General features: G+C 39.1%; 1 protein-coding gene across 1 annotated transcript in view; it reads right to left on the bottom strand.

The window, feature by feature from the left end:
* Positions 1 to 26710, bottom strand: part of col9a1c (collagen, type IX, alpha 1c) — a gene marked incomplete at its 3' end in the record, with an annotated part of 41689 nt that overhangs the window by 1037 nt on the left and 13942 nt on the right. The window contains exons 7-33 of the mRNA XM_079828576.1: positions 26488 to 26523; positions 25656 to 25727; positions 25289 to 25333; positions 23423 to 23458; positions 23173 to 23196; positions 23022 to 23075; positions 22598 to 22669; positions 21224 to 21265; positions 19958 to 20017; positions 16389 to 16442; positions 16220 to 16273; positions 16057 to 16110; positions 15688 to 15741; positions 13697 to 13876; positions 13493 to 13546; positions 13234 to 13287; positions 11925 to 11969; positions 11773 to 11826; positions 11643 to 11696; positions 11473 to 11526; positions 10233 to 10304; positions 10102 to 10137; positions 9947 to 9991; positions 9822 to 9854; positions 8682 to 8828; positions 8532 to 8586; positions 7408 to 7602 (exon numbers count right to left, since the gene is read on the bottom strand). Of these exons, the coding sequence (XP_079684702.1) occupies positions 7408 to 7602; positions 8532 to 8586; positions 8682 to 8828; positions 9822 to 9854; positions 9947 to 9991; positions 10102 to 10137; positions 10233 to 10304; positions 11473 to 11526; positions 11643 to 11696; positions 11773 to 11826; positions 11925 to 11969; positions 13234 to 13287; positions 13493 to 13546; positions 13697 to 13876; positions 15688 to 15741; positions 16057 to 16110; positions 16220 to 16273; positions 16389 to 16442; positions 19958 to 20017; positions 21224 to 21265; positions 22598 to 22669; positions 23022 to 23075; positions 23173 to 23196; positions 23423 to 23458; positions 25289 to 25333; positions 25656 to 25727; positions 26488 to 26523 (1735 nt within the window). The remainder of the gene's footprint in view (positions 1 to 7407; positions 7603 to 8531; positions 8587 to 8681; positions 8829 to 9821; positions 9855 to 9946; positions 9992 to 10101; positions 10138 to 10232; positions 10305 to 11472; positions 11527 to 11642; positions 11697 to 11772; positions 11827 to 11924; positions 11970 to 13233; positions 13288 to 13492; positions 13547 to 13696; positions 13877 to 15687; positions 15742 to 16056; positions 16111 to 16219; positions 16274 to 16388; positions 16443 to 19957; positions 20018 to 21223; positions 21266 to 22597; positions 22670 to 23021; positions 23076 to 23172; positions 23197 to 23422; positions 23459 to 25288; positions 25334 to 25655; positions 25728 to 26487; positions 26524 to 26710) is intronic.

The raw sequence follows: 26710 nt of genomic DNA, 5'->3' as shown, positions 1-26710 counted from the left end.
CTCCATTGGCCAGCAGAGCGGACGAGACATCTAGCCTTTATTATATATATCTATGGCTTTAGTAATCCTGAAGACACTGATGAGCTTGTTCAGGTGTGTTTGATTAGGGTTGGAGCTAAACTCTGCAGGACAGCGGCTCTCTAGAACTAAACTTGCCTGCCTATCATCTTACCTTTGAACAACTGGCCCAATAGGTGAGTATCTGGATCAGGGTGATCCAATACAATTTTGCTTTGAAAAACCGGCACAAATGTAAAATGGATTACCTGATCCTGGATAGCAAAACATGGGATTTCCAAATCCAGATCATTCTGATCCAGATTTAACTTTTTGAGCAACTTCAGGATTCTTTGATGAATAGGAAATTCAAGTGAACAGCATTTATTTGAAATATAATTTTTTTGGTTTGTAATGTCTTAGCCTGGCTCCGCCCTCCTACGTACTTCTGCTCAATTTTCCTTCAGTACTCCGTCTGGGATTGCGGAATATTCTCTGGTTTTCTCCGGTCAAATTTTAAGCGGTCCAATCAGCGAACATAGGGAGTGGCTGAGAACGATGACGTTGATGTCTAGTTTGAGATGACATACGTCACGACCAAACGTTAGCGATTGGTTATGGCAGATCCAGAGTGGCTCTGGACAGATCATATAGTTTTAAACTTCAATAGAGTACCCGCCTTCAAGGAAGTTAACGCTTGTCAATGGAGAGTGGCCAGACTCTCACTCTCTGTACAAATGAAATTTACATTTATGCATTTGGCAGACGCTTTTATCCAAAGCGACTTACATCGCATTCAAGGTACACATTTTACATTTTTGTCAGTTCTTGCTTTCCCTGGGAATCGAACCCATGACCTTGGCGTTGCTAGCGCCATGCTCTACTGTTTGAGCTACAGGAAAGCTGGATGTACGAGAGTCTGGTAGGACCAGGCTAGTAACGTCCTTACTCTTACGTTTGATCACTTTTATGCATCTTTGCTGAATCAAATTAATTTCTTTCAAAGAAAAAGTGTTTTTGTTAGTCAACAAGATGGTAATTTGCAAAGTGATAATCTGTAAAATGCTAATTCAACATTTCAAATTTAAATGTTAAAATGAATTATTAATTTGTTAAATGCCCAATTAGATCATGTACATCAAGTACTGCTTTTACCAACATGAACCAACTTTGTTTGGATGGTAATAGTGTAGTTAAAGGGGTACTTCAGCGCTGGGAAGATGAATGTGTATTTAAACTGTGTCATTTATGTAGTAGAAATGTGAAATTATTTTTGAATTTGGTGCCTTCTAGACTGAAAAAAGACAGAAAATGTATTTTTGTCTCATGTGTATGAAAGACAACAACTCCCAGAATGCACTTGCTTCGCTGCCCTACGAGGCCACTCCCAAAGCCACCTGGTATCACTTCCTCATCGTCGTTTTGTTTTTCATACTAATACAATCATTTCTTTCAGTTAGAGAATAGACACTACAATTAAAAACTGAACGTGTTTTTTCAATAAAGTGTGAGTGAGCCGAACGAAAGTCACGGCACAGTCAGATTTCATTCATCACGAGAGCGAAGAGCTGAGCAGAGCTGAGGTAAGCGCGGCAGTCATTCTCGGTGCGTGTCCAGTCTGGACGATCTTTTTCAGATCGCATATGGAAGCTTAACCCCCTCGAGTCTGCGGTTGCGCCGGTGCGTTCGGTTCGCTTTTTTTCTTATCAGTGCCAAAGAGACTCAAATAACTCTGTCGTTTTTTATCATTCAGTCAAGTGTTATACATCATTATAACTGTTAAGTTTCTATTTTTGTGTGTACAGTCACAATAAAAACAAAATGTTTTGCTTTTTGCAAAAAAAAGAAAAACATGATGCGCGATTTGCAGCCTCTCTCAAAAACATTAATTGAGATGGTCTTCAGAAAAGGAACTCTAGCTTAGTGAATACTTGTCTCACAAACATGAGACATATATCTAAAGAAACGTTGAAATGTCAGGTTTTAAACAATGTAAACCAAATCGAAAACAAATATTCTGTGTTTATGTAATCTGTTTGAAAAGAGATAGATGTTAGTCATCCGCGAGCCACTTCATTATCCAGTAATGCGACCAAACCCACCGAGCGCGCACTCTTTCAGATTCAAATACTGACGATCCACGAGTCAACGGCCACACATCAACTCATACAGTGAAGCGCTATAACTTTCATAGGAATTCATTGAAAAGTTGAAACACTCACTTTGCTCCGCACCGATACGTTATTAATGCCCGATCCAAGCGGCCATACGCATTTACATTCTGTGAGTGAGATCCCTCCCCTGTGGGCGGGTTGAAAACATGTAGAACTAACTTCTACTGGCTATAGTCTTTAGCCTCTGGCCAAAAAAAGCCTCAGATGAACCCAAAATGACGATATTTGCGTCATCGGAGGACTTTTTCCAGAAATAAAATGCATAATTCTCTCGTCTCAGGGGGATATGAGGGGGGAAAGTACCATAATTTGAATATACTACCGGGTTTCTACTGATAAAAAGCTTAAAGGTGAACTATGTAAGATTTTTGCAGTAAAATATCCAAAAACCACTAGGCCAGTGTTATATATTTTGTTCAGTTGAGTACTTAGAATATCCCAAATGTTTCCAACTATTTGTAAATCGTGAGAAATTGCTATTTTAACCAAGGAACCGGGACGTGTGAGCTATGCGTGTGAGGGAGTCGTCTGTCGATGTCGTCATATCTGCGTTACCCTCGGTTTCCGGTTTTATTTATCAGAAAAGCTTTACTCTCACTGCAGTGTGAACAAGTGTCATAGCAGCCGCCAAGCGAACGTCATAACTTCCTTTTTAACACACTCAGATATATCTAATACGATAAACAGAGTTGCGTTACCTCATCCTCATGACTGGAAAAGAGGAAGTGGCGGCGGCGACCGTGTCATAATAAAAGTCCCGCCAGCGACTATGCCATAATAACAGTCCCGCTCTTCAATCGCTCCTGCGGCCTTGCTCAGCTCCACAACACTCGCTCCTGCTCTACTTCATATTACAGTAATGTTAATAATCGCATCCATGAACATGATTTCTGCCCGAGTCCTATCCTGATTCTTTTCCACCGGCTGTGAGGTGAAGATCACATGTCCCAAGATTCTGCGCTCAAACGTGGCGTCATCAAACTACGCCTTTGTTTTGAACAGGCGACCTCAAGTGGACGGAAAAGTTACATAGTATAGCTTTAATGCTAAATCGCTGAAGTAACCCTTTAATAGCACAGACATGAGTGAATGCGGAATATTCCATCTATTTGAAGGGTCTCTTATAAGGGTCTTCAGAACCTCTGTGAGACTTCTGACATTTATACTGTCAAAATCCCTACTAGGCACGAGTGTTCAGAGAATGCCGGAGTGTTTTCCTCTGGAGATGCTTTATAAACTCAATAAACACGTTGATATCCTCCGAGGGTCTGCAGAGATAATTGAGGTAGATTGAGATGCAGTGGGGGCTTTTCTAATCATCCTGTTATTGCTTCTCAATCTCTGTCTCATTAGCAAGCGTAGCATTCCTCCTCGGCTCGGTGGCAATTAGAGCAGACTGCGCTCGCTGTAAAACAGCCTCCGCTTGTGAGGACAAAAGAACTGCAGCGCTTAACATTCTGGAGTCTGTTACCCTTGAATGACCAGACCACTAACAACTGATGGAAATCAATGCGAGCGCGCAGTTTTAGTCTGTAAAGGCAAAATACAATTATGAAATAGCATTAAAAAAACCCCCAGCTGATTCTTCCAGAGGTATTCAGCTGTGCACATGTGATTTTAAGGAATTTTAGCAAGTACCATTAGCACGATGGTGATCACTAGATGTGTTCACCAGCTCTTTTTAAAATTGGCGAGTTGCCTGAATGACTTGTAAGTCATAAAGCCTGTACACAATCTAAATGCCTTCTGTTGTCTGGTTGATAATTTATACCTTTTCAGCAAATAAAAGACCTTATAATATAATTATAAAGAATATGGGGTGCAATGTTTGATCCGTGATCCATATGGACCAGGCCCTGAGGTTTCCACACATATGTAATTTGTGGATTTGGTGGAAGTGTAACCACCATAGAGTGATATAGAGAATGCGATCGCTGTTAACTGAGAGTACAATCACACACAGAGAGACACCTTTCAGATCGAGCAAGTATTCTTATTAACACAGTTGGTTATGTTTATACATTATATTGGATCCGTTCTTTAGCTCTTAAAGTGACAGCAGCCTATACAAATCTGCTGCAGTCTCAATGTTAATCAAAGAACGAAAAAAAATCTTTAAAGGTCCCGTTTTTCGTGTTTTTTTGAAGCTTTGATTGTGTTTACAGTGTGCAATATAACATGTGTTCATGTTTCGCGTGTAAAAAAACAAAGTATTTTTCACACAATTTACTTATCTGTATACTGCTGTTTTCACTGTCCTCAAAACGGCTTGAAATATTTCCCTGTTCTATGAAGTCCCTCCTTCAGAAATACGTAACGAGTTCTGATTGTGCCAGCGGTTCCCGTGTTGTGATTCGACAGCAGCTTAGCGCACGCAGAGCGCACGTTACCGGAAAGGTCACGCCTCTTACCATAACGGGGATGCATGCGCTCAATGATCTCTAAGTACAGCGTCCCTGGGAAAGCCAAACAAAGGTGACTTGACTCCGGGATGAAAATAACAGCGTCTCGACAACATGGCAACAAACAAACTATACAAACGCAACCGAACGCAACACTTCCTATTCTCCACGCGGGAGCAACAAGACCACGCCCCCTTTTTCGCGCGTTCTTGTGGGCGGAGGTTAGTCGACATACTGCTCTACTGACGTAATTAAAGCAGGAAATACCAGGATGTAGTCCTAACCAGCCGTTCGCTGTAGGCTTTGAAAGGGAACTTCTGTTAAATAAAATATCTCGCTTGGCATTGAACTTTGAGCTTTATAATTTTACAGGTATTATAAATGCTCTAACAGCAACATTACACACTAACTAAAGTTTGAAAAATGGGATCACGAAGAACAGGACCTTTAACAAATATTATTCTATATTTAATTTATAGTGTTTTTTACATTTAATGATTACATTTCTGTACCTGAATACTGTTAGACCTTACTTTATTTGAAACCTTGTTATATTATTGTATGTATTGTATCTATGCTTGTAATGTGTATTTTTTTCTTAATTATATATATATATATATTAGGGATGCAACAATACAGTTAGTCCACGGTTCAATACATACCTCGGTTTTTAACCACGGTTTTCGGTTCGGTTCTAATGGCTTGTCACATCAGTTTTTTGCTATTCTAAGGCGACAGGAACAGCAAGAGGTTAAGGAGAAAAAAAGACTATTTTTTATTGCAATACTCTTTCTTTATTTTACTTAAAAGAATTGAAAAACCTTACTAAAAAAAAAACCCTTGTACACATTTCTAGTGTATTGTATAATAAATAAAAAATAAATAAATACATATATAAAGATTTACACTGGCAGCTCAGAGCTGTACAGCAGCATTTAAGTATGAAATTGAATGAATAAATGTAAAAATAAAACAATAGACTTCACAATAAAATATACATTGATTCGTATTAAAGCTACTGTATTAAAGTCAAGAGCAGCGATTTTCTCTTTGTCTTTTGTTGTTGTATTAACATTAAAGGGATAGTTCACTCAAAAATGAAAATTCTGTCATCGAGAAATTAATACAGGTTTGAAACAATAGAGTGAGTAAATAATGACATAATTTTAGAGGTGAACTGTCCCTTTAAGGACAGCGTGTTCACTAGGCTGTGCTGCTGTCAATTTAAGACCTGCACGCATCTAATATACAGACACACACCGATTTTACTTTCACTTTGGACATAACCGACTGTGTTTATGTTAACCTTGTGTGTATTTGACAGTATTAGCGCAGTAAGACGACTACTTAGTCCAGTAATCACGTGTTTGACAGGCGTTTAGTGCGCGCGCTCGGAAAAGCACATGTGCATAAGCACGCGAATGAAATGTTTAACCGGCAAGCTAGGGTTTAAAACCTTCGTGATTGTGAATAACCAGTGTCCCTTGAGTATAACTCTACCACTAACGTGTGATGTGAATGCATGTCGCGTTGTTCACTAAACTGGGATGGAGGCAAATTATTGAATTTGTAGAAAAATTAGTAATTAAATGCGAAATTAGCGCGTATTGAACCGTGAATGCCGTACCGAACGGTTCAATATTATATTGAGAATTGTGGCATCCCTAATATATATATATATATATATATATATATATATATATATATATATATATATAGCTAGATTTTTGCTGTGGTATCTTTAAGTGGGCTTTAAAGGGTTACTTCAGCGATTAGCATTAAGCTTTGTATCAGCAGAAACTCTGTAGTATGTTCGAATGATTGTGCTTTCCCCCCTCATATCCCCCTGAGACGAGAGATTTATGTATTTTATGTCTGGAAAAAAGCCTCTGATGACGCAAATATCGTCATTTTGCGTCATCTGAGGCTTTTTTGGCCAGAGGGTAGAGACTACAGCCAGTAGTAGGAGCTAGTTCCGCATGTTTTCAACCCGCCCATAGGGGGTGGGATCTCACTCACAGAATGTAAATGTGCACGGCCGCTCGGGCATTCATAGCGGAGCGGTGCGGAGCAACGCAAGTGTTTTCAATGAATTCCTATGAAAGTTAAGCTTCCATAGGCATGAACTGAAAACGTGCCAGATTGGAATCGTGAATGAAAGCCGTGCTTAGCTCAGCTCTTCGCTCTCATGATGAATGAAATCTGACTCCTGCTGCGTTTGTGCTGCGACTCTCGTTCGGCTCACGCTGTATTGAACAGACACGTTCAGTTTTTAAATGTAGTGTCTGTTCTCTAAATGAACTAAATTATTTTATTACTATAAAAATGAACATGACGTTGGGGGTGGTGCTGCGGTGGGCAAGTGATGTAACCGGTAAGCGTGGCTTGGGAGTGGCCTCATAGGGCAGCGCAGCAAGTGCATTCTGGGAGTTGTTGTCTTTCATCCACATGAGCCAAAAATACATTTTCTGTCTTTTCTCAGTCTAGAAGGCACCAACCTCTAAAATAATTTCACATTTCCACTACATAAATGATACACATTCATCTTTCCAGCAGTGAAGTATCCCTTTAAGTAATAAATCAAATGTGAAATCCTTGATGTTTTTTTATAAAGTAAATGTAATTTGCATGATGCAGCTGAAGCTTAACTCATAGTTACTAGTTATGAGCATTTAATCTTGAGAATTCATTGGCAATAAAAAACAAATAAAAGATTGCAATCAAAGGCTCACTGTAATCACAGCAGTGCATCCTCAAGAGCTTTGCTTGAATCCGGCTGACAGCAGAACACATGGTTTGGAAACATCATAGGAAGTGAGTAAAATAAATGGTACCTTTGACTCCTTGTTTTCCAGGAAGGCCATAGTATCCTTGAGGCCCCTTGGGGCCCATAAATCCTCTGGGTCCTGCTTCTCCAGCAGGACCTGCTGGTCCCGGGGGTCCAGCGGGTCCCATGAGTCCTGGACTTCCAGGGGCTCCAAGGGCCAGCGGTTTCTTGGCTAGTTCCTTCTTGTAGGCATCTAAATGTTCTGTTTGGTACAATATTATGTTACAGTTTTGTTGCCATTTATAAAGAAATGGTGCCCAATCCGGTTCCTGGAGATCTACCTACCAGCAGAGTTCAGATCCAAACCTGATCCAACACACAAGTGCTCCTGTAGATCTTCAGTAGCTGGTCCAGGTGTGTTTGATCAGGGTTGGAGCTGAACTTTGCAGGAAGGTAGATCTCAAGGAACTGGACTGGGCACCGTTGATGTAAGTGTTTTAAAGTTGCGAACGGTCTTTTCCTCCCTATTGTAACATATATCCGACTGAGGGTACGTTTACATGACAATGATTTACTAAAAATGGAAACGTTTTTCCGATGCATTTTTTATGTACAAACGACGGCATTGTCACACAGCTCCGCAAAATGGATCAGGCCAGTAGTTGGCGATGTCACTTAAATGTACACTTAGTGATGTGTCACTTGATGAAAAGAAACGCTACACTGTTTTTGTGTATCTTTTCAAAAACATTTTTAAAAGTTTGTGTTTTCAGGCTGCCAAAGCGCTGTTATCGTGTAAATGAATGGCCAAAAGGCATTAAAAGTTTAACGTTTTTAGTTTAAAATGTTGTCGTTTAAACAGCCCCTGAAACAGCTTCCAGAACAAGAAAAAATGTAGTGTGGAAATAGATTTTGTCCGTCGTAATTAATTGGATGCTTGTGGTATGGTATTGCTGTGATGTCATGTGAGTGACAGGTTGCCCCGCCCTCACGCCAGTAAACATCATCAGAGAAGAGATGTTGTTGCAAGAGGGAGAGGAAGTTCATTTGATAAAAGATAATTAGGGAACATGATTTAAAAAAAAAAAAATTATGATATGCACAGATAAATCATTTATAACAAATTCTGCAATGTTCCATTAAAAATTTTAAATTTCATGGTGACTTTAATAACTAATAAAGATGTCGTACCTTCAACAATAACTGAACAAATATCACGGATCTTCTCGTCATTCGTCTTGGGCCCCTTTTAAAAATACATTTTTACATTAACATCAGCAACTACTGCACAGAAAGCATTTCTAAAGTACTGACGTGATGTACTGAAAGTAATGTACTGACAGGTAGACCTCTGGGGCCAGGGGATCCTGGTTGACCTCGTTCCCCCTCCAGACCTCTGGCTCCCTGGGGTCCCGTCAGACCCTCATGGCCTGGCTGTCCTGGACGACCATCAGCTCCTGTAGCTCCTCTCTGGCCTTTCTCTCCACTCTTGGATAAAACAAAGAATGAGAATATAAAAACGTACAAACAACAAAAGCAATAATGTTTGTATTTCCCGTAGGAAATTTTGATTCTGTACACACACACACTAACATAAAAGTTTGGGTAACACTATATTTTACAGTGTCTTTGTTCACAGGCATAACATTATGACCACCACAGGGGTCAGCATGGGCACCCTGACTAGTCTGCGGCTATGTAGCCCCATATGCAACAAACTGCGATGCACTGTGTATTCTGACACCTTTCTATCAGAACCAGCATTAACTTCTTGAGCATTTTGAGCTACAGTAGCTCGTCTGTTTGATCGGACCACACGAGCCAGCCTTCGCTCCCCACGTGCATCAATGAGCCTTGGCCACCCATGACCCTGTCGCCGGTTCACCACTGTTACTTCCTTGGACCACTTTTGATAGATACTGACCACTGCAGACCGGGAACACCCCACAAGAGCTGCAGTTTTGGAGATGCTCTGACCCAGTCATCTAGCCATCACAATTTGGCCCTTGCCAATATCGCTCAAATCCTTGCACTTGCCCATTTTTCCTGCTTCTAACACAAAATGTTCACTTGCTACCGAATAAATCCCACCCACTAACGGGTGCCGTGATGAAGAGATAATCAGTGTTATCCACTTCACCTGTCAGTGGTCATAATGTTATGTCTGATATATATATATATATATATATATATATATATATATATATATATATATATATATATATATATATATATATATATATATATATATATATATATATAAACACGCATATATATATTATATAAACACAAACTTTTATGTTAGATCCGATTAATTGTGATTAATCGATTTGACAGCACTAATATATACAGTATATAGAATAATTGATTTCTTTTTTTTAAATATTAATTTATTTGACATATAAATATACAGATTTAAAAATAAAATTTGTTTGTTTTTCTACAATATACCTTGAAAGAATGTTTAAGTGGCACACTTACCTCTCCCTTGATTCCAGTAATACCCGGCGGCCCCTGTAAACCATTATTAAAAACCATTACACTACTGTACACATACTGGAATACCATAATTAGAGGGTGTGTATGCTGCTATAAATATGGCGAACCTGATCACCCTTCACGCCTGGTTCTCCCGAAACACCTGGATCCCCCTGTAGAACGAAGAAAGAAAAAGATTACCCTTATTCATACAAGCGCATGAAGCAGCAGGTATTTAATACGGTCACTGAGTGCATTGTTTGACTGGGGCTTTATAATTTACCTCACTTCCTTTGGGACCGACGGGACCCATCGGACCCTGAAAGAGCAAAAAAAACAACAACATGATCACACACAGCGAACAATAATAAGGTCTGCTCTGTTAGGATTATTACAATGAACAATGATCAAAACCTGGTCTCCTTTATGACCCGTGTGACCCTTGATTCCACGAAGACCCATGAGTCCATGGTCACCTTTATCTCCCTGCGGAAGTAGTCAAAATAATAGTCATGTCAAGTCACCTTTATTTACGATTCAGATTGTTTCAAAGCAGCTTTACAGTGGTAACAGGAAAATAATGCAACAGAATTTGATTTTGAAAATCGTCCTGTTCAATTCTCATGTGGTGTCAACGCAGGCCGATCAGTAATATAGTTGAATATTTAGCATCCCCATGGAATAATGAAAATACTGTACAATAACAATGTATTATTGTATAGGGCTAAACAAATTAATGAATTATTAGTTACTAATTACATCTTCAATAGTGCAATTGGATTACTGTACAAATTACTCTCTCCAAAAAGTATTTAATTACTTATCACTTTCTAAATCCTATATCAACCTCAACTAGTTAAGAGATTCAAGGATGCAATGAATAATATAAAATTACATAAATTATTCATATTAAAGGTGCACTATGTAACTTTTCCGTCCACTAGAGGTTGCGTAGTTTGATGACGCTACGTTTGAGCGTTACGTTACTCTGTGTGTTCGCTCGGTGGCTGCTATGACACTTGTTCACACTGCAGTGAGAGTAAAGCGTTTCTGCAAAATAAAAAAACGGAAACCGAGGGGAACGCAGATATGACGCAATCGACAGGTGACTCCCTCACACGTCCCGGTCCCTTGGGTAAAATAGCAATTTTCTTACGATTTACAAATAGTTGGAAACATTTGTGATATTGTAAGTACACAACTGAACAAAATATAACACTGGCCTAGTGGTTTTTGGACATTTTACTGCAAAAATGTTACATAGTGCACCTTTAACTGACCCAAGTATTACAAATGTATTAAATGACTTTAAATGTAATGTTATTCCACTATTGTATTATATATAATTGTTCTACAGTCTATACACAGTATTTAGTTAAATTACATTCGAAGTAACTGTAATTAAATTACATTAATCCCTTACTTTACTTTTTCAAGGGAAAAGTAATTCAATTACAGTAACTAATTACTTAGTGACTAGTTACACCCAACACTGGTATCAATACACCTTTTTTTTTAACTTGCTCACATGTACTGTCTTTGCCATCTCCAGTAAAGTATATAAGTTTACAGCATAGTATAAGTATGCAAATTAGAACACAGCCATTAATATCCATAATCAAACCAACAGGTCCATTGATGGTGTCCAACCCACCTGGATTCCTTGTGGGCCCATTGGGCCGACTGGACCCTGTTTTCCTGTTTCACCCTAAGGAGGGAATTTTGTTGATTAATTGGATCCATTTTTCAACAAATTACTTTGAATTATAATCTCAGCGCAGAATGGCGTGAATGTGTGTTTAAGAATTCTAAAATTTGTATTACAGTGGTTCCTTTGACTCCTGGAGTTCCATCTTCTCCTGCTGGTCCAAGTGCTCCCTAAAATATAAAGTTAGCATGATTAATAATCATAAAAAGCATTCATACAAGTGCAAAAAAACACTAAAATACTCACATCTTTACCAGGAAGCCCAACCGGACCAGTCTGTCCTACAGCACCAATTTCACCCTGTAATAGAAAGAGTGAAATTGCTTGATATGGCATCACTGTTTTCAAATTTAAATGAGATTCAGCATATTAAATTTTTTTATGCAAATGATGACTACCTTTTGGCCAGCAGGCCCCACGAGTCCCTGTTTTCCTGGTAAACCCTGAATTTGAGATGCGACATTGTTAATTCAAGGTGAGTCACAGATTACAAATGAGTGAAAATCTCCTCATTTACAGCTTGTTGGTGTCAATACCACACGCCTCATGTAAATCACAAATTCAGTATGTCCTGTATAGTAGGCAGAATCTCATTCGATAGCATTCAGTTACAGTGGCTGCTTTGAGAATCGTTTCAGGAAAAGCATGCAGTGCTGAGTAGATTACATACAAATTGTAGTCCATTACTACAGATTACATGATGAAAACTGTAGTTAGTAACGTAATCTATTACATTACACATTTCAGGTAATGTAATCTGACTACTTTATTGGGTATAATATGTCACAGATTACATCATTTTGACATCCTCACTTAGGCCCCGTCCACACAGAGACGCGTGTAACTGTAAATGTTGTACCATATCAGTGTTTCGTCCACACGGATCCGGCGTTTTGGAAGCATGAAACCGATATTTTTTAAACCGGGTCCCAGAGTGGATAAATCTGAAAACGACACCCTTGCGTTTTCATGTGTACAGCCAATCCGTATATTTTGTGAAACGGTGATGTCATCACTCCATGTCCCACACGGTAAAGAATAGAAGCGATACAACTACGGGCACTGGGCATGCGCACATCAATATTGCGTTGTAAGGGAAGGTTTAGGGTTGGGGTAGGTGTAGGCGTTAATAAAACACAATCTGGTAAGTAACACATGTATTTATTATTTTATTGTGAGATTTTGCCTCACTTCCTACCGTTGCTGTACCCCTTCTAGCCACAACTCTTCTTCTCCATTTTTAGTGTATTTCTGTAGCAGAATTACAGCGCCACATACTGGCCTGGCATGTATACTACATCGTTTTGAGTTGGTTTCAGTGGTTTCGTGTGTATGCAGATATTTCTTGAGACGAGGGGAAAAAAAGATTGGATAGGGAAAACTCTGGCTTCGTGTGGATGTGGGTAGTAAAAAATTATATCTGGTGTCTGAATCATTTTTGGTTTGACTGCACATAAGCAATAGGCTGTTTTAGAAAGGACGATTTAAAAGATAACAAATAATGAGTGAGAATCAATAAACGATGAATAATTTACTCTTTCATAATCATGTAATCAATCATTTAACTGAAGTCTGATTGCGTATTCTAAAACGTTGTAATCTAATTACAAATATATCATTTTTGGTATCTGATTACATAATCCAGATATCAGTTACTATCCAGCACTGCACACATGCACATAAATATAGATTAACTGATTAACTCACTGGAATTCCCACAATTCCTCTGACACCAATGCCTCCGGGCAGACCTGGGTCTCCCTGTCAAGCAAACAGCAAAACCTCAAATTCTTCTTCAGTTTTCATCAATGAACAAGCCAGATTTAAGATTTTAAACAATATGCATTTTAATTAACAAAAAGGTCAAATACAGCATCATAAAAACTTAGATATGCATGCAGTGTGGGCAGCAGGTACAAATGGAATCATAAATCATTGAATCATCATCATCATCATCATAACTCACCTTCTCTCCGGAAGCTCCTGTTGCTCCATCAGATCCATCCTTTCCTGGCTCACCCTACACATAAACATCCTCTATCATCATTAAAGTTATCCAAGACATTTCAAATAACTCTTTCAGTACAATTTCATAATTATTACAGTGACGGTGAATACGAAGGTCATTTTGAGCATAAATCTACTGTGAATCTGTCACTCACAGTGTCACCCTTGGCACCAGCAGCTCCTTTCTCTCCCGGCGCTCCAATCGCACCCTAAAACACAATTTGCTGATTGTTATTCCATCCATAGTTTTCTTGAGTAGATTTAGATCATACGGACAGCAATAACTCACATCATCTCCTTTAGGCCCAGGATGTCCCTGTCGCCCTCTGATGCCTTCAACACCCTGTTAAGACACATAAATAGTCCCTTACTTCACTACACTCAATGTAGAATTCATTATCTGCACAAAATAACTGTTAGTTGATCAACTGCACTCCCATTTGCGGCATCCTGAAAAAGCTTTAACTTTAAATTTACTGGAGTGACTATTTACACCAAGAGCAAATAGCACGCATTGCTGGCAGAGGCTATTTACACTAACTCCGCCCACCATTGTCTGATTGAGCCAGACAAAATGACCAAAGAAATCCTGCACCGAAGGTGCGGAGGCACCTATTGAAACCGTTCCCGTCTTCTTCTTCTTCCGCCATGGGAGTTTATGGCAGCCCATAGAACCGTATGGTAAAAAGTTGTGAAATTTGGCACACTAATAGAGGACAGTCTTATCTGTCACCATAGCAATTTTGGTGTCTCTAACTCAATCCCTCTAGCGCCACCACCTGTCCAAATTTGTTTATGCTAATCATTTTTTAACTTTAAGGGCTAGAAAAAAAATTATTTTTTCCTCTGATTCCTGAGCTCATGCTGCTTCGATGACGTAATTTCCCGTCATTATAAATTTCCCGCCGTTTGGAATGTTTCCAAAAACCTACTTTTGCGAACTCGTCCTAGACGGTTCGTCCAATTTCCACGAAAATTGAACCAGATCATCTTCAGCCAGTGCTGACAAAAATGTATGGAATTCAAGCTGATTCGTCAAATTGTTTTTGACAAATTTTACAAAGCACTTGCAAAAACAGGCGTAAGGCTGTATCTTTGCAACGCTTTATTGTATTCAGACCAAACTTGGTACATGTCAACACAAGCATGACCTGAGGCAACTTGCAGCGTTTCGGCACAGCGCCACCTATTGGTCCGGAGATATGAAAAATGCCTATTTTTGCTTATAACTTTTGAACCGTGGTCTCGTTAGATTCAGGGCAACATGTCGAGTCGTCTGATATCCAATTTTACCACATCGCCCATTTTGGCTGTCAGACATTTTGAATTATGTGCTAAAATGCTGTGTTTTATGAAGATTGACTTATTTTCAAGGTTATACCAGGTTTCGGTGTATGGTTTGTGCAGCGTTGTAATTTAGCGCTTAAAAAAATTAGCTGATATCTTCGAAACCGCTAGTCCGATCAAGATGAAACCAGCGTCAGAAGTTCGGAAACATAGGTCGATAGCCACATTGGTGAGCCTAAATGTCAAAATATGGATGGTAGTAAAATCCAATCAAAGTTAGGTGTTAGTCATTTTTTTACGTGTTTTTTCATATAAATCTCTATAACTCCAAAACTAAATGAGATATTTTCACCAAAATTGACACTCAAGTATGGGCTCACTCCGAAGACACATTAAAAAAATGGTGAGATTGTGCCTCTTGGTGGCGTTATAATTAAACAAAATATGACATTGGCTCTATACAACTCAATGTTTTAATGTGGGGTTTTAACATTTTTGCTTAAAATTGTCTTCAAATGTCTTCACTCATTTTTTCAATTGGTCTGCTGCTAGCTTCCTTGTTTGCTTCTGTTGCGCTTGGCCCCGGTATTGCTGCTTGAAGCTACATTTTAATTTAGTATTTATTTAACTCATTTATGCCCTCGTGATGTTGCAGGACTGGACTATCTCCTTAAAATAACTTGAAATCATCTTAAAATCTTACTTTATATTTTATAAGCTCTGTTGAACTATATTTCCACTAGACTGGCATGCTGTACAGTCTTTTCTCATAAATATCAGATTAAGACATACATCTTCTGTACTTTGATACCAGGTTTAGAACGACAGTGAATATTGAATTTATCTTTTTAAATACTGCTCACGTACTGGGGATCCTGGGGGTCCGGTGGGTCCTGGGATCCCGTTGAATCCAGGAGGGCCCTGCAGATATGAAACAGAAGGGCTAAAGCTTTACCAAAGTTCATTGTGCTCAGCTGGAAGAAAGACCTTTCTATTGCGTTTGTATTATCACACAAGCCTAACATATACCCTGCATACATTATGCTCACATAGCAGTTTTAATCTGTACATTCGCTGCAGATGTTATTTGATTGGCTTTATTGAGCTTTAAACAAATGTGCTGTAATAATTATTTCACGCATTGATCGGGCTGGAGGATATTGCTCTGCAAGTGTTTCTCTGGTTTCTTGCTCTTTCCTCATCTGATGCAGATGAAAATGTTCTTTTAAGTCTTACCCGATCTCCTTTATCGCCATGAGGTCCAGGGAATCCGATTGGACCTCGCTGACCCTGCAGGAAATTTGAGTAAACATGATACGATCACAGGTATGACAATATGTAAAAGAGAATGGTGAATACACATCTCAGAGTATACAACGACGGAAAAAAGTTTTCATACATCATCTCCTGCACGTCCAGGAGGACCTGACTCTCCAGCGTTGCCTCGCTCTCCCTGTAAATAAAGAAGGAAATGACTACAGTGCTTGTTGATTAATATCTCTGAAAAGCTTGGGAATTGCTGTTTCTTGGTTTTTATCATTCATAAGAATGTTTCAAAGCATTCTTACCTTTTCACCTAAGATACCTGGCACACCGTCCACACCTGGAAGACCACGATGTCCCTGGCAGAGAGATTTAATTTAATAATACACTCATTCATTAGAAAAGTAGTTGGTGGTTGGCCAAAGAAATGTAGCCTGGTCCTACCAGACTCTCGTCCATTTCATTTGTACAGAGAGTCTGGCCACTCTCAATTGACAAGCGTTAACTTCCTTGAAGGCGGGTCCTCTGTTGAAGTTTAAAACTATTGGATCTGCCCAGAGCCACTCTGGATCTGCCATAACCAATTGCTAACGTTTGGGCGTGACGTATATGTCATCTCAAACTAGACATCAACATTATCGTTCTCAGCCACTTCCTCTGTTCTCCTCTCCTCTGAAAACCAAAGAATATACCGCAATCCCAGACGGAGTACTGAAGGAAAATGAAAATTGAGCAGAAGTACATAGGAGTACGGATCCAGGCTAAAAGAAACATTCTTTAGTGAGAAAATAATGTACAGCTACTCTGGACAACACAGTTAATCTTTGTGCAACAATAAGTAAATGGAACCTATTTGTCAATGTTTTATATATTTTTTATTTTACAGCAATACTTACTTTTTAAAGTTCTTAAAATGTTTGTATTTTTTCGGAAAATGTGAGCAGTGCTTGCACATGCAAACTTCCACTTCAATGTTGGAACAGGACTAAATATATATATTTAGGTGTTCAAGCGCATAGAAATGAAACCTAATTGTATTTGTTAGAATTTCCAAGGATCAGCATTCTCTCCTAAAAGTGATTGAGCAGACCAAACCGTAAGTTGTAAAGACTTAAAACTTTGCGAACTAGTACAAGTTTTTTTTCCGCCAGATCAGAACCAAACCAGTGCAGAAAGATTCTCTGGAGTTTGATGATAATTATCAAAAAAAGTGTGCGACAGGACGCCAAAATTTTTGAAGTGGCTGTGGCCACTTTTACTAAAACAGCTATTCCTCTTGAACGGAATGAGAGAATCTCACCAAACTCTGTACACCGATGTATGGGCTCGGTCTGTGGTCGCGTGAAAAAGGACGTGGCGACTGGCTACTTGGTGGCACTATAAAATGAAAAAATAAATAATGCTATGCAACAGTCTGTCTGGGGTGCGTTTCCCAAAAGCATCGTTAGCCAACTATGGTCGCAAGTTCCATTGTTATCAGCATAGTTCAACGAGTCAGTGTTTCCCGAAAAACCATAGTTCCAACGAACATTCGCAAACAGCATCGCAAAGTTGTTTGGTTGCAATGACAGCTCTTGACCTGTGGTTAGAAGCATAGTTTCTTGTTTGCATGACATGTAGACTTAATAAATCCTTATCTTGAGCAAAATAAGCAAGCTGACATTCAGTATAACCTATATCTTTTATTTTGAATACATACAAATGCAATTTATGTCTTTTAGTTTGTCAAGAGATTTAAAGCACCTTTTTTTAAGAGTGCGTATGTGCGGACATGCTCTAGTACGCAAGAACGAGTCAATGATTGAATCTGGAAATAAAGCAAAATAACTGAGAAAAATAAGAATTAGTCCTCCGGTGTAGCCTGACAAGGAACTCACCATTGACAGGGCTCAATCCGAGGGGCGGGAAAAAACAGTTGTCTATCAAATTCCCTCTGCACGCAATAGGATAGCGCTACAACCAACCAGAGAGCAACGTGAAGTGGAGCTAGTTGATGGATTCAACTTTCACCGTATCCGGTCGGCAAAACTCAGAACAAATCTTCCTTCCTTAAGAATGACTTCAGTACCGTTCTTTGTAAAAGCTTAACTCCAAGTCTTCCAGAGTCGGGGCCAAAGCCGATTCAAAAGACCACCGTTCGCCAGCTTCTTTGTTTACGAGTAGCACGTGGAACCGCCGCAACTCTGCCGTGACATGCCGTCATTATGTTAAGCCCGCCCGCCCCCCGCCCACCTACTCTATACACGATGTGATTGGCCTGACAGAGTTTGTTTTTTCCAGCTGGCAGGTCTACCGAGAGTTGCTAGACTACACTCGCGGCAAATTAGATTTGCTGCCTCTAGGGTGCTTCTACATTTCTAGGCTACCTTCGATGCCATGTCCATAGCAAAAAATCTAGCATGAATTCGATCTCAAAATAATTAGTTAAAAGCATTTATTACTCCACCACTTGCGTGGTTAAATGACAGATTTGCGACAATATGGTTTCAGGACAATATGGTTTCAGGAAACAGTCGTGACTAGCTAGTTGATTTCTTCCAACGACGCGTACGGTAAACATACCCCTGATTGACTTGAAAACTGGCATGTGGTGTCTTTGTCCAAGGTGCTGCGATGGTCTATGAAGACGTTCGCCTATCTCAAAAAACACGGCCGACGTCGACCAATGAAGTTTGAGTGGCTGTCAGACAAGGTAAACGGAGACCGATTGGAGCGAAACTTGGGGGGGGGGGGGGCCTTCGCGTTTATGGTAGAACTCCTCATTCTGAGCAACTTTGCCTCTAGGACCACTGCCGTCAATCAAAGCGTTCGTTAAATATTATTATTTGAAATATTACTTACGCAAACTAGTCCAAGGTTTTTTGGCTCAACTTTGGTAACTGTTAAAAAGCTTTAAAACTACTATATTTCCTTAGTAAAGTCCCTGTATTGGCTGTAAATGGTCTTTTCCATCAATGATCTAAGTGGTTACATGCTTGCTAAATAAAACATAATACCTTTTTACGAATGTGCTTAAAGGCCTTAAAGTGCTTGAACCCCGATAATTGCTGCTCGCAGCTATATTGAAAACATTCCAAGAATAGAGGTGTTTGGGGTGTTACTTGGGTGTTACTACGTGGTTGCTAAGGTGTTCTAGGGCAATGGAAGGCGATGGGTTGAACTTGTCACAGGGTATTTTGGTGACGGTACATGTTCATTGTTCATGTTTTTAGTTTATCATGTTCACGGTTATGTTTGAGTGTGTCATGTTCACTGTCTTGTTTCCTGGTCTTGTCATGTGACTCCCATGCCCTCATGTGATCTTGTGTCTTGTCCTGTCATTGGTTCATTGTCTGATCATCGTTCACAGGTGTCCCTTGTCTTGTCATTAGTCCATGTGTGTTTAAGCCCTCATGTTTGCCATGTGTCTTCGTCTGTTATTGAATGTGTAACCCGCTTGTTGGTGAGTTTTGTGTTATAGTCAAGTCAAGTCTGTTTATGTCACGTTTTTACCAAGTCTTTGTTTCTGTTCAAGTTAAGTCAAGCCAAGTCAAGTTTTTGTTTTAAGTTTTGTTTTGAGTTAAGTAAAACTGCACTTGGGTTCAGCAACTTGCCTTCCAGTGGATCAAATGTTACAGAACTATTGTAGGTGGTGGCTAATGAGTTGCTCAGTAGTTGCCAACTGGTCGTCACTTGAAATGTTCCTCCAATGTAAATGTATGATTTTTTTGAATGTTTTATCATCCATCAGGTATAAATCGTAACTCAGATCACTTAGTAAGTAACAGCGCATTTCTCCTCAAAAAGACACATGATTAGAGGAATGATTCATGTCTGAAACCCAAGCACAGATATGTTGCGTGCCAAAGTTTAATGCTTAGGGGTAGAGACTCACCTTCATCCCTGGCAGACCAGGCAATCCCTGTGGTCCAGCTGGGCATGTTGTCTGGCACTGCTAACAAAATGAGACACACAAACGCATCAGGTCTATTCATCATTAACAGCAGGATCAGACAGGAAGTGAAGAATAACACAAAACCAGCCTGTAGCTCACCAGAGACATGCAAAAGGAGCGCTGAAGATTTAAAGAGTTAGTTCACCCAAAAATGAAAATTCTGTCATTAATTACTTACCCTCATGTCGTTCGACACCCGTAAGACCTCCGTTCATCTTCGGAACAGAAATGAAGATATTTTAGTTGAAATCTGATGGCTCTGAAAGGCCTCCATTGGCACAATGGCACGGTTCACTCTCAAGACCCTTAAAAGGTACTAAAGACGTCGTTACAAAGTCCATCTCACTACAGTGGTTCTAAAATAACTTTATAAATCGGCGAGAATAGTTTTTGTGCGCAAAAAAACCCTAAATAACGACTTACATAGTGATGACGATTTCAAAACAAGGCATCATGAAGCTTCGAAGCGTTATGAATCAACGAGTCGAATCAGCGGTTTGAAGCGTTATGAATCAGTGAGTCGAATCAGTGGTTTGAATCGCCAAATTTCAGCAGTTTGGCGGTTTGACACGCGATCCGAATCATGATTCGGCTCATTGATTCATAACGCTTCGAAGCTTCATGATGCCTTGTTTTGAAATCGTCATCACTATGTAAGTCGTTATTTAGGGTTTTTTGCGCACAAAAACTATTCTCGCCGATTTATAAAGTTATTGTAGAACCACTGTAGTGAGATGAACTTTGTAACGACGTCTTTAGTACCTTTTAAGGGTCTTGAGAGTGAACCGTGCCATTGTGCCAATGGAGGCCTTTCAGAGCCATCAGATTTCAACTAAAATATCTTAATTTCTGTTCTGAAGATGAACGGAGGTCTTACGGGTGTCGAACGACATGAGGGTAAGTAATTAATGACAGAATTTTCATTTTTGGGTGAACTAACCCTTTAAGATGAAGGGGCACAACAGAAACTGCAGCCGATTGTCAACTCTTAAAAAGCTTTTGCTGCATTTTTATGAGTCGATGATAAATTATAGAGCAAATATAGTGCACATTGACATATTTTACAAGTTCTATATGTTGCATAATGTATCTTTTTGTTTTCTAAGTTTTAGATATTTTAGATTCAAACATTTCTTAAATGCTGATGTGCAGGTTCTGTGTGTCCATGTGAAGCATGCATATTATTAAAATCTAGCAAGCACTCACGGTCTCCCCACTTCCCTCAGGGTTCCCAGCACCTTGTGGCCCCTACGGACAGCAGAATGACAGCAGCATAGTTTAGATTCAGACACACACAGTCAAGCAAAGCCCCTTTTAAAGTCCTCAAACATTACAGCGTTCAGAACAGATCTGTTTGAAAGCTCTGCATTAGTTCTAAACCTCTTTGAAAGCCAACAGAAATCACCTTACCCAATTAAAGTAAGGGTTAACAGCAGGGACAAAATGACTCAAACAGTCTTAGGATGTATAAAGACAAAAAGTGAATTACAATGTTTAACAGAAGGCCATCTGCAAAACTTCAAGAGCCAAATTTGGAGTTTTGTATCTACGTATTAGTAGCCTATGGCCCGGTTTCACAGACATCCGCCAAAAAGTTTGAAGTGGCTGTGGCCACTTTTACTAAAACAGCAATTCCTCTTGAACGTAATGAGATAATTTCACCAAACTCAGTACACCTATATATGGGCTCGATCTGTGGTTGCGTGAAAAGGGACGTGGCGACTTGGAGACACTATAAAATGAAAAAAAAAAAAAAAAAAAATGAAAAAACACGAAAACGGCTATAGCTATGCCACAGTCTGATTAAGTGGTGTCTTTGTCCAAGGTGCTGCAATTGTCTATGAGGACGTTTGCCAATCTCAAAAAAACACAGCTGCCGTCAACCAATGAACTTTGAGTGGCTGGCTAAGCTTAGACTAAGCCAGGACTAGGCCTTAGTTTAATTAGGATATTTAAGTAGCTTTTATAAATGTGCCTTAGAAAAAAACATTACTGGTGTGCATCTTGAGACAAAACAATGGCACAGACATATTTTGAGATTTGTCAGGGCAAGTTGCTTTCAGTTAAAACAGCTCAAACATGCATTTTAGTCTGGGACTAGCTTAAGCCTTGTCTGTGAAACCGGGGGTATATGTTTGGTTCAGTAACGCTAATGTACTGCTAAACGTTGACGAAAAGAATGTCTAGCAGACATTTGAAATGTAATGCAATCTAATGCAAATTTTCTACAATAAAAGTATAAGAGAGATTAAAAATCAATGATGACATTCTCGTTCACATATCTCGCCCTCTGTTTTTTTGAACAAATCACGCCCTGTGTATATGTACCCATACATGTACAGTACATACAATATACTGTACGTATATGGGTACACATTTTGCTGACAGTAAATGAAAGCTGAATACAGTGAGACATAGGCATAAACTCTAAAATTAAAACTCTACCATTGAATGTTCTGGTTATATGTAAGCTAAGCTAAATTTAGCCCATTACAGTATGTGTTCCTTGTAAGTGGATTGAAAGCATTCACCATTTGTAAAATTGCTTATGAATCTAGAAATGGTAGAAGCCGGTCTTACTGCTGGTCCTGGAGGTCCAGGTAGGCCTGGTGGTCCTGGGAGTCCAAGTCCTCCTCTTGGTCCAGGAGGACCCTGGACAAATATCATAAGGGACATTTATATTCAGGTAACAGAGACAATCAATAAAATAATGACATCAAGAGCTACATTAAGTATGAAAACATATATCTAATGCCAATTATACACTGCAAAGGTGGCACAGAAGCACCTTTGGAAAGGTCTTTACACAGACTGCGAATGCATTTACACAGCAATTATAACTATACTTTGATACTAAGGGCCGAAATGGGTCTAAGCAGGCAAAATTTAGTCCAGCTTTTATGTGGCATTACACAGAACAGGCACAGAGCAGCCTTAACTCTTTAGCTGTGTTAAGATGCCTTAGTATTAATGCACTGCATGGCAATTTGAAAAGAATTCCGACCTCTGGTCCGATGTTTCCCTCATCTCCTGGAGTCCCAGCCTTCCCTGGGGGTCCCTGCATGGGTGGAAAATAGCATTAAAAAGTGTAAATGTAAAATTAAAAGCTGAGAATGAGACTAATTACAGTAAGACCAATTATTTTTTTCACATACTGGAGGCCCAACAGTCTCTGGTCCCTAGAGGAAAAACAAAAACAGAATAAGTCACACCTTCAAAATGCACAATTCGTCTAAAAGAGCATGATACAGTCATTTTTGCAAAGTAAATACAATCAAAAAAGACAAGAAAACAATGATATGACAATACAATGTCAACAGAACACGTCAACATTACAGAAACAAGAACTTGTAGCATTTAGCAGAAACGCATTTGTTTGCTTTCCAAAAAGAGGAAAAGACTTACAGGGGGTCCGGCAGATCCAGGGAAACCAGGAAGACCCTACAACCACAACAAAACCAAATATTAGCATACTGTCATTAATTCACAGTCCCACCAGAATTTCACAACTATTTTTTTTTTTTTTTGTTGGTGATTTTTACAGATTTTTCCAGCTTTTTATAGTTAGGTACCACATTTACCATATTATATATGACACGAGATAGTGTTTTAACATTTTCAGATATGTTTAGTATTCAGGTACAACATACCACAGAAATGGAATAATCAAATGTAAAATAAAACGCTGCATAATCTTCACTGTGTGAATTAAATATACTGGTTCTAATTAAAGCTACTAAAGTTAAGTCAAGAGCAATGAGTGAGTTTTCTCTGTCTTTTATTGTTTAATTAACATTAATGACAGACAGCAGGAATATTAGGCTGCTGTCACTTTAAGAACTTATGCACGGATCCAATACATTGACACATTCCATTTTCTCCCATCTGTTTACGTTTACTTAAGACATAACCAACTGTGTTTATGTGAAAACTCACCAAGACGGACATTCAAGCGTGTGTGAAAGGTGGCTTTCTGTGTGTGTGCACTTCAGTCAATGTGGGAGTACTGCATTGAGTAATTTTTGTGGCTTTATTGCACTTAATAACTCTTTTTAAAAGGCACCTATTATGCAAAATGGTGTTTGAACATAAATGTGTGTTGGCTGTGTGTACACTACCACCCTATAATGGTAAAAATCCACCCTCTCCTTTTTTTAATCCCCATAAATCATAAGCAGTGTCTCGGAACAAGCCGTTTGCAGATTCTGGGCAACGTGACGTCACATTTTACAGGCCACACCCACAAGTGTTGATGGACACTGCCATATTAGCATAGACTCAGAGAGCTGTACACAGTCCGCCATGTTTATCTCTCGCCAGAGCATTTAAAAACTGTTCTTAATAAAGCTACTAAAGTTCATTCAGTCAAGAGCAGTGAGTGATTTTCTGCTTTCCTTTTGTAGTTTGATTCGTATTAACAGCATATATAGCAGTAGGTACTACTGTATATTAGCCTACACTGCTTTCACTTTAGTACACAGATCTAATATACACACAGGATGTCTGTACTTGCTGCTTACGTGCACAGACATAACCAACTGTTTTCATGTGAACTTTGTGTGTTTCTGACATAACCTTGTGTGCATTTGACAGTTTAATCAAGAACTACTTTAATACTCACGGATGCATCCAGCTCTCTGTGCGCACGCGTCGGGTGTGTGTGCTCAAGTTGAGAGTGATATGGCTTTAAAACGCATGCAGATGATAATATTTAATTGATGATGAAGAATTGCAATGTCACGCGAGTGTGTCGGTGAAAGAGATGATCATCAAACCCAAAAAGATGTATCATGTTTCAGTTTTCATTCGCATGTGTTCACGTTCACAATCTGTGAAGGCTCCGCCCTCTGGGAAGGGGAGCAGCAGCTCATTTGCATTTAAAGGAGACACACACAAAACAGCTATTTTTCTTAAACCCAAAAATTGGCATTTTCAAAATTATATATTAAATGATCGGTTAGGAATTTTGATCTGAAACTTCACCGATACACTCTGGGGACACCTGAGACGTATATTACATCTTGTAAAAAGGGGTATAATAGATGCCCTTTAACATAGAGCAACGTCCTGAGCTTTATTTTCTCATCCATACATGTTTCTTTATCACACTAATGTGTCAACGTTGCACTTTTTGCAATAATGCAGTTAAATGGCAAATTATGAAGAATCTGAGAAATGTGTTCCGCAATCATGGAATCGTGAAAAACTGTAGGGACTGAATGTGAATTCAAACAGACAGTTCATTTATGGAGTCATTCTGAGGTCTCTTACTCTTTCTCCCACTGGTCCTCGTGGCCCCATGGGGCCCATTGGTCCCTACACACATATAAAGAGAATCAATTAACATTATAGTGATTCATTTAGCACAATGAAATAAAACAGTTTGTGAGCAACTGTGAAACTGACGTACAAATCTGTAAAACATTATTTTTGTCGCATTAACATACTAATAATGAGCAATACATTTGTGATAGTGTTTATTTATTTTTGTTAATGTTCATTAATAAAAGTACAACTATTCCTTGTTAGTTTGTGTTAACTAATATGCTTAACTAATACTACCAAATGGAATTTTATTGTAAAGTTTAATCCTCTTATTTTGGTTGTGTTATTAAATACGATATGTGTCAATACTAACCATTGGTCCTGGTGTCCCCTGCAGTCCTCTCTGTCCTGGCAGTCCAACCTCACCTCGATCTCCTTTACTGCCCTATGATACACACAGAAAGGCAGTTTTATCACCAATCAGCACCGACTGCAGCTGTTGCTAAGATATGGCGGAGCACGGTGGGTCTGTTCTAACATAATTAGTGATGCCGCACTCCTCTATGCATCTGTCCTCATCTCATAGGACCAGAGTCAGCTCTGAGCAGCATTTCACCTATTTATGACACACCAGATGATGGTGCAATTCAACCACGCTTTCCCTTAATAGATATTGACACAGGAAGCTGGATGGATTGGTTGTGTTTTTGAACTGGCAGCCTGTAAGTGCATTTTCTGATTAGGAGTTATAATATAAGACTTGCTGCTTGGTTTTAATGAGTATAACGATCAAGCGATAAATAAAGGCGATATTCAATCTTACTGAATGAACTCTAAGTTTTAATTTTAGTCTGATAAAGTTTATATACCACAAAATAGTGTATAATACAATTCACATAACACATTGCACATTGAGCATTGTTCAAATATAGTTCTCAGAACTCTGTTTAAAGGAAAATCCAGCATAGGTGGGATCCCTCATAAATTATGAGCACCTTTTTTTTATAGAAATATATATATATATATATATATATATATATGTATATGCATATGATCTTTATAATCTGCTGCAACATAAAAGTAATTATTGAATCATCAGAATAGGTCAGAATTTCAATATCAGTGCATCCCTTTTCCTAACTTTCGAACAAAGTCTCCTTGAAGATATTGGAGATGAAGATGTTCCTTCAATGTTTCATACTTACCGGAGCTCCAGGGGTGCCAGGGGTGCCTGGAATACCCTGAAGAACAGAAGAAAAAATTAGAAAAGGACACTATGTGCTAAAAAACCAGTCAAGTCAGTGAGAAAGGACAGATGTGTTGACATAAGAAAATCTCTAATGAGCAGTTTCTGCCTCCCTGAACAAGAGAACAGAACCCTAATGAACTGCCCAGGGCGAAAGAAGAAGTGTTTCATTAGCTTTTGCC

Source organism: Gobio gobio (genome assembly GCF_949357685.1).
Source record: "Gobio gobio genome assembly, chromosome: 11".
Taxonomy (NCBI): domain Eukaryota; kingdom Metazoa; phylum Chordata; class Actinopteri; order Cypriniformes; family Gobionidae; genus Gobio; species Gobio gobio.
Note: the sequence above shows the minus strand (reverse complement) of the source record. Positions and strands in the feature narration are given on the sequence as shown.